General features: G+C 39.8%; 1 protein-coding gene across 1 annotated transcript in view; it reads right to left on the reverse strand.

Moving 5' to 3' along the window:
* The window catches only part of LOC106012596 (hydroxylysine kinase-like), a 19,567-nt gene extending 11,130 nt beyond the window's left edge, over window positions 1-8,437 (reverse strand). Inside the window, exons 1-5 of the mRNA XM_035971384.1 lie at window positions 8,429-8,437; window positions 7,430-7,661; window positions 3,941-4,032; window positions 2,697-2,864; window positions 1,527-1,710 (exon numbers count right to left, since the gene is read on the reverse strand). Of these exons, the coding sequence (XP_035827277.1) occupies window positions 1,527-1,710; window positions 2,697-2,864; window positions 3,941-4,032; window positions 7,430-7,661; window positions 8,429-8,437 (685 nt within the window). The remainder of the gene's footprint in view (window positions 1-1,526; window positions 1,711-2,696; window positions 2,865-3,940; window positions 4,033-7,429; window positions 7,662-8,428) is intronic.
* Window positions 8,438-8,642: the final 205 nt, after the last annotated feature.

Here is an 8,642-nt window from a genome sequence, read left to right on the forward strand (position 1 = left end):
AGGGGGGTCAGTTCGATTTTGAGTTTAGGTACATGTAAAGAGAAGTATATCGACGCAATAACTGCCATTTCGTGATATGACAAAGTACAAGTAAGGCATAGAAAGAAAAAAAAACATCAGGAGAAAAGGGGAACCGTAGGATTGAACACTGATGTCCCCCAACCACACACTGTCGCAAGCAATCCACTTAGTCTAAATTTTGAGAATTTTCGATTTAAACACCTTTTCAAAGCTAGACCAAAGATACGCCTGTCAACATCACCAAAAATTCAGTTAAATATAATGGTCAAGGCTTACAATTTTGTTGCTTTTATGATTCCTGATAGAACAAACAGAAAAAACATTTTTAGCTCTTTTTTGGGTAAATATTTTACGGCGCTCGCAACTGCATAAGGTCACCCAAACGAACGGAAGTGTATTACTTGTAACACCGACGAGAATCTCTTCAAGTTGTGTTAGTATCTAAAAAAATAAACAAATTTTATACCGCCAGATTACTTGTTTTGCTTATCTGCATAAGCAGGGCCTTCGAGAGTACTGGTACTGGTACCAGGCTACAACTTTTTTTGTAGGCCCTTCTTTCCCCGATTGGGCATCCTTGACTGTATTCTTTTCGCTCACAAGCAATCTGTGTGGTTGAAACGCGAAGCTCATAAATCTTATTGTGCTTTGTTTTTTTCCGACCTTAACTAGAAATTGTGGGGACAGGAAAATGTATATTTCAATGTAGAAGACGTATCCGACGTTTTCTCCGATAAGATTAGACTACCATGCAAAGGCACTTCTAATTTCCCTGTACCTGCCCAAAACTATTTATTGATAGAAACTGATCTCACGATTTTAGAAAAGACCTGATTTTACGGACACCAGTGTGATTCCTCTTGGTTTTTGTTTTTGCTTTTCGTTTCTTTTTCAGGGGTGGGGTATTTCGTTGTGGGTTTTGTCTTCTTTTTTGGGGGGGGTTAAAATGTGTCTGTTATTGTTGTTGTTTCGTTCTGTAGATATTCTTTTGGTTGGGGGGGGGGGGAGCTTGCTTTTTGACAATTTTCCAACGCTAAATGATGATTTGTCCATGGTACAATATGAAATCGACTTAACATAATATTACAAAATAACCGTTGCTCGCAATGACTATGGCTTTTTCTGTTCTCACAGACGCCAAAGGAGCAACATTCTAAAAACAAATTGGATTTATACCAGTGCTTGCCAACCTGGGTGGTTTCGCCCGTTGGCAGACGATTTGGTAATTTTGGTGGACTGAGGGGACCACACGGGTAGTGACAGGTGTTGTGTAATGTCCCATTCGGTAATTTACGTTTAAGCAGGTCGGACGAAACGTTTTTGCTCCTAAAAGGGGTCAAAAGTGGGTACTGGTCGAAAAAAGGTAGACAAGCACTGCTTTAGACGATCCGCTGAAAATTCTTCATGTTTAATGTGTGACCAGAAAGAGCTTAGTATTCCCCAGAGTTTGAGAAACCATACTCACCTCAGCATTCTGTTACCCCTCAAACATTACTCATACACACCTTTCGTATATTCTTCTTGACGCGTGAGAACGTTTTGTTCAAACGAAGTGATGACTTCTGTAACTACTGAACGCTGCTCCTCGTCTGCTATTACATGGACCACGTCTCTCAGCCGTGGTATTTCAGACATGTTCCATTTATTCACCATCTTCAACAAAGCAGATTCATCTGAATGTGAGAACGTCTGTGGGGTGAATAAGTTACTATAATTATGTCTACATCTGGCTTGAAATCAGGGGCATTTAAGACAGCAACAAGCTACTGTGTAGTTATATCATCTCTACCATCTGTTTTAGTTTTAGCTTCAGTTTTAGTAAGAGTTTCACTGCACTTGCACTGCAGTTAGGTCACAATGTAAGTACCGAAGATAAAAGGTATTACGAGAGAGTAACATATAAAGGAAAAGAACGAGGAGAGATAATGATGATACATGTTTGACAGGAAAGGAGCAAACAGCACCAGAACGCCTGCCAAACATCCACTTCCTTCAATACTGCTTTGTTGGTGCATACTAGTATGAACGAGCGATTGGCAATGAGGTTTTGAAAAAAAACTACTTTCTGTATTAGTGTGGTATTGTACGTCATGCATTATTCTATATTCTTTGAATGTGTCATACCAGTAGTAAGCGAAATTTGACCACGAAGATAAATAAACGAGTCAGTCTTGTTCTTTCTCTTTAACATCAAAGTAGACTCCAGCAAGAAAAGCAGACCAGGCATTGTATGATACTCTTACAATTCCATAATACACAAACTTATTGGAAATGATGAAAAAAATGTCATAAAGTGTTTCAACAGATGAATGAATAATAGCATTCGATGCGTAAGCTATTTCTTGACATTACTATGGGTTTTCTCTTATAGCCTCTGGGTTCTTTTTCTCTATCAGTAATGTCAGACTCTCTACTACAATTGGGTCAAGACCGTGTTTTACTATCGTATCCATACGGCATGGGAAACTCTGTGCCACCACTTTCCAAAGAGAAAATTTACTCGTTAATCTGATCACTATGCCTTGCATAGCAGTTTGTCCAAATGATTTTTTAAAATAGAAATACTGAAGGTTTCAAAGAGATCTTCGTACTAGAAGTATTCTAAAATGTGGAGAATACAATCCTGGGGGTACAAAATGACCCCAGGGCGTACGGAGAGGGTTAAAATGTTTTACCTCTAGAGCAATATCAAGTCTGGCTGCAAATTCTCCAATCTCCTCACAGAGCGTTGGTGTGAGAGGGACTTTTTCTAAGGTGGTGCCAGCTATAAACTCAAACAGCCGCACTACACACTTTTCTGTCACGTTCTCTGAAACAAATGACAGATTAAGCAGCAAATTTAGCTTTATTCCGATTGGATCAATAAAACAATTGTTTATTCATATGTGACACGAACGCTTTTCCACATAAGGTTATGATCCTAACTACATTATTAAAACTTAAAAGATGTATGTATTTTTAAAATGACAAAATCCGCCTCTGAATCAATTTTGTGGACTGCCTCCAAACAACCTAGGGTCAGAAGCATATATCTGAAATAAATCACCTATCACACATCGGATCATTGTTTTACCAACTGGCCTTTGGATAAAGGGGGGAGGGTGAGGTAAGTGATACATTTTGATTTACAGCCCTTTCCCCTACACACACACACACACACACACACACACACACACACACATACACATACACACTTACATACACAATGAAATAGTAACATATGGGGTTTCATAAGTTTCTTTTTCTTGCACATTGTTGTCCAAAGTAAGCAGCATAATACAAGTAGCAGCAATAAATAGCCTACTACATAGTAATCCTCTCACCCAGAAACCTTTCTTTAAAGGGAGATTTAACAAACTGGGTTTATAATTTAATACATCCATGTAATTCAGTGGAGTTCGCTTAAAGAGAACTCTTTGGGACTAGAAGAAAGTGTTCACTTTATCCGAGGTTCAGTTTAACTAGTTTGGTAAGGTGGAGGCCTAGTAACTTTAGCTACACACAGAGGTGGGTCGAGGGTGGAGGTGGGTTGGGGGGACAACACACACAGCTGGTGAGCCTAGTCTACTAGAGCTCTTTCTTTCTGACTGATATTACCGTCGCCAACGCCAACGCCAAGCTGGGATTATCTGCCAATGCCCGAGGCAAAGAATTATATTTTCACAGCATGGTGACAGTGACACGGTCAGTCCGTTCTTCGCTTTCACTCATTTTGGGCGTTCACTTTATCCGATTTCCCCATGAAACCGGTTCATTTTATCCACTTTTTAAAACTTAAACAAATAGCGTTTCAATCGGGACCACAGAATATCGTTCACTTTAACCGATTGTTCAAATAAAGTGTGTTCACTTAAAGCGGACTCCACTGTATGTGTCTACCTTTACTGTGCTCATCACGTGTAGATTGTGGAAGGCTGACCAGCTTCTGGTACTCTCTGTCGAGATTCAGGACCGGGCACGGAGTTGGAAAACCCTTCATCCTGGCGTGGAGAGTTATCCGAGTCTTTGCGTCTGAGGAAAAACATTCTGACCTTTCGGTTGGTGTTGAGCTTTTACATAAATGTAATGTTCTTGCATTTCGTGTTAATGCTTGGATTACGACAAAGGTGAAGAGAAGTTAAAGATAAAAACATAGATACAAACAAAATTGATTTTTTAAAAAGAAAGTGCTCTGGTATTATATTATGAGAGTAAAGAGAAAGAACGTTATCACACATTATGTGTACAACTTCGGCTTTTAAAAAAATGTTTGTTTGGCCACTTCCTTGAAATGAACACTTCATTAATCAGATACTAGAATTTGAGTGTGTTCAGTGAGTTTGCATTTTTCTTCCGAGTACACGTTTTATAGAGTTGCGTCTTTCCTTAGTTGAACAACTAGCGCTTCTTCTCCTTTTGTTATCGATCTATATATTATTACGGTATTTGAACTGGCAATGGTATCAAAATCCAGCAGCCGATTTCGTGCGTGCTAGACTGTATGTTCACACCGGGGTAGATTTGACCGCCTGTTAGCTAAGGTAAGCTCAAATGTGTGTTGAGTCCAGATAACATACTCCACCCCCCCCCCCTTCCTTATATTTATAACACTACCTGTACCTTTGTAAACTAGTTACTCCGCTCTCGGAATACCAGTTGTCTAGCCTATTAATATTATGTTTCTTGTCGGACAAAAAACATAGACACAAAGCAGAACCCAGGGTGACTCCAGAAATGTTTACGACTTAAAGACTAGCCAAAACATTTGTACGCACACTTCCTGGCAACGAAAGCTCGGCGGATAGAAGCCCAAGAGAATGAAATCATAACTTTGTTTGCATATTATAACATTGTCCCTCCCAAGAAATGAGAAGCATTGTGAATGCCTGCCTTCAGAATAGAGCACTGGGAACAGGCTATTGCCACTGACTCCAGTCACGTAGATATCTACGTCCTTTCAACAACACACGTTGTTTAAATGTACTATGTCCAAAAATTTGCTTTAAAAAAATTAAAGTTAAAGTTTCTTAATCTGCGATATTGGCTGTAGGTACCCAAACATACACTTTGAAAATGCAAGTTCTTAATGTTGAAAAACGCAAGAAATAGTTCACGTAGCCTATATATAAGAAGGTACAGGTGTTAAAAATAATGAAACAAGTCTTTCTCTCTCCGAAAAAAAATCTGACTTTCTGGGCTTGGAGCAACATTAATTGAATAGTTTGTGGACGAAATGTATCTCTTTGACACCATGTAGTGGACGAAATGTATCTCTTTGACACCTTGTGATACATGTATGTTACAGTTAGGACAGCAGAGCCCTGCTGCCAATAAATGTTTTTGAGCTTGGAGACTCTCAGTCCATATAGATGTGCAAAGATATTAGGAGGGCTGTCTCCAAGAGTCGGACTAGCAGCGAAAGGAACGCAAAGACAGCATTTCAGACTCATCATCTGCCGTTCACACTTTCAATGTTAACTTTAACACGCTTGCACTTCTGATTTGGACTGCAATCCCATTTTGGGAGTCCCAGAGTTCATAATTCTTGGGGGGGGGGGGGTACTCGTGGTCTAGAGATTAAGATATTTACCTCTCATTCAATAGGTCCCGGGTTCGAATCCTGATAGCGACAGAAAACTTTCTTCTCTAAAATGTTCTCTTTCAAAATCCTTTCCTGCTCTCTTTGGTCTGTCATTTGCTTTCGTCTCCACTTTCTGTCCCCATCCATCACCTCGTTTGCCCTCTCCTGTGGGCCCCTGACTCTTTCTCATTCTGCAGCCTTTCTTCTGTTACTTCTTGGCTCCTTCTTAGTGATGTCTTTCAGCCACACCCGTGATCTTATGGTAGGTAAGGTCTAACACTTATCTTCCTCGGATAGGGCAAAAACTCTCGGAGATCCCGTGTGTAAGCTGCGTACGTTAAAGATCCCTTGGATGTCCAAAATCGATAAGAGTAGGCTTCGGCGCTACCCGGGCAAAATTCAAAATTTCATACCAACTGAAAAAATGTTTATAATGTGTCACGCGCGTTCATATGACCTTATGCTGTTGCAAGCGCCGTAAAAGGCTTCCAAATAATAATAATAATAATAATAATAATAATAATAATAATAATAATAATAATAATAATAATAATATAGTAGTAGTAGTAGTAGTAGTAGTAGTAGTAGTAGTAGTAGTAGTAGTAGTAGTAGTAGTAGTAGTAGTAGTAGTAGTAGTAGTAGTAGTAGTAATAATAATAATAATGATAATAATAATAATAAAAGTAACTATTTGCTAGTATCGGATTTCCAATAAGATTATATTGGATGGAGTCGCAAAACAAAACGAGAAACAGGTGCTACCTCAGGGGGAAAGTTGACGTTTTAGCTGAATCTTCTTTCAATGTGTCACCATCGCTTTAACTTTAAACCAAAGGAAAAGCACATGTTCTACAAGGGGAGACACAGCTATAAAATTAATCCGTACGAGTTCAAGAATAAAACAATGCAAACGGTTTCCTAGATCTCAAATAACGGGAACTTAATCAATCGTAATACAGGGTGCCTACAACGTCTGGATCGGGCAGATTGCCCGACTCTATCGCCTCATCGCCCGACTCGATCGCCTGAAACTGAAAACAAACACCTTTGTTTTTGTGGCGATCGAGTCGGGCGATCGGCCCGATCGGCCGATCCCAGCCGTAGTGGGCACCCCGTATTAGACAGGGCTAACTTCTGGCAAGCGCAGAATATTTCGAATTTTCTTTTTCTCCTATCTTTGGTTTTGGGTTCTTGGTTATAATATATATTATGTCGACTTTTCGAGAATATTGTATCCCTTACCCCCACCTTCTGATGCTAAACTGGCAGCCTTATGCGGTGCTCACTACGGCTGGGATCGGCCGATCGGGTCGCTCGCCCGAGTCGACCGCCTCAAAAACAAACGTGTTTGTTTTCAGTTTCAGACGATCGAGTCGGGCGATCGGCCCGATCCAGCCGCAGTGGGCACCCCGTATTATGCAGAATCAAATGTAAGCTATGTATTATGCTGATCACAAAGAATCAGCTATTCGCATAAATAAGAGAGATGCCTAACCTGTATGTATTAGTAATTGGCTTATAACAAAGTCATTTTTTAAAAACTAATAAACCCTAGTGTTATGAGTTTAACACATCAGAGTACATGTACTTAATGTGAATGTCGTCGATAAGATAATAATATTTCAAGTGCGTGAAATTCTGGGAAACCTGAATGAAAATGATAGCTCTGGTAAATCAGAATGAACAGGATAGCCCTGGGTAACCATAATAAAAACTCGTAAGTGAAATAAGAAACATCTACCCCTCGAGAGCATAACTTGAGTTCATCAAGGAGAGTTTTATTGATAGAAGCGCTAGCCACAGTCCTTGCTTGCACAACTTCCATGCAGGTAAAAAAAATATCCTTACCTATAATGTTTTCATCCAAGGAATCAATGGCATTAATGACTTTGAATGTGTAGCCCGAGGAACAAATTGAGGACAGCTGTGGTGGCAAAGATGACCCAGGAAGTGCATGGACTATAAAGATCCGATCATCGTAACTGTCCATCTCCTTGACAACGTCTACCTTCAGGCCATACACCTCCGAGATGAGTGAGGGCACATCGTCTACCAACAGCCTTGGCCGTGTGGGAACCTTCTGTTATTACAGGTACACGAAAAAAAAATGTCTCGTGAACAGCAGTAGCTTTTCGAAGGAAAACAGCTAAACGTGTCAGTCTCTTTGGGAACGCATATAACTGCACAAGTGACCAACTGGGGGCAGATCGGGTGCGAATCCAATTTATTCCTTTATTTTCTCTCTGCTCCTGATTTTCTCGTCCCAGTGTCTCATCAGGCGTTACAAAGCTTCCTCTTTGAAATGATGTAGTATTTTGAGTCGAATTATGCATAGAAATTAAACAAGATCAAGATCCAATTGTTTGATTATAATTTGTGCAAGGGTACTTTCTTAGGGATGCTGGAATGATTTCGAAAGTTGTTGTCCACATTTCTCGTCCTATAAGACAAAGATGTGTTCTTTGTGAAGACAGAGTTCCGGGTAAAGTGTTGAAGCCTGTGGCTGAGACAACTTGTCCCATCAGAGATTTTAAAAACAAATCATTTAAACCGATTCCTGGGCAGAGCCTTGCCCTTTGTCAGAGTCAGAGCATGTCGGTTTAGTTTGTAGTAAATGAAGGCGATACGATAAAATCATACCAAATCCTAAGTAGCTAACAATGTTCCTGGTGCAGTTGGCCTAACTCAAACTGATATTTTATTTCGTTGGTAAAATATTTTTAAAGATATTATTAAACATCTATTCAGTTTAAGAAATTTTTCGAAAATGATTTTGTTTGTTAAAACAAAGCTTGCAGAGATTTCTGAGGCTACATAAAGCTTGCTTCCTTCGTACCAAATACTCACGTTTTCCATTTCGTTTGTTGACCAGACACAAACGGGGATGAGGGTAACAGGTCCACAAATTGTACTGATGAAAACTACAGAAGAGCAGTTTATTATACAGGAGGGAAGGTCTGTTGGAAACAGGAGCGTCATTACCATGTTTTGAAAAATGTGGGCGTTTTATATGCGGAACCAAAGCAGGAAAACTCAGGGAGAATAAAATATTACTTTCATT

The sequence above is a fragment of the Aplysia californica genome, unplaced genomic scaffold (assembly GCF_000002075.1).
Source record: "Aplysia californica isolate F4 #8 unplaced genomic scaffold, AplCal3.0 scaffold00425, whole genome shotgun sequence".
Classification (NCBI taxonomy): Eukaryota; Metazoa; Mollusca; class Gastropoda; order Aplysiida; family Aplysiidae; genus Aplysia; species Aplysia californica.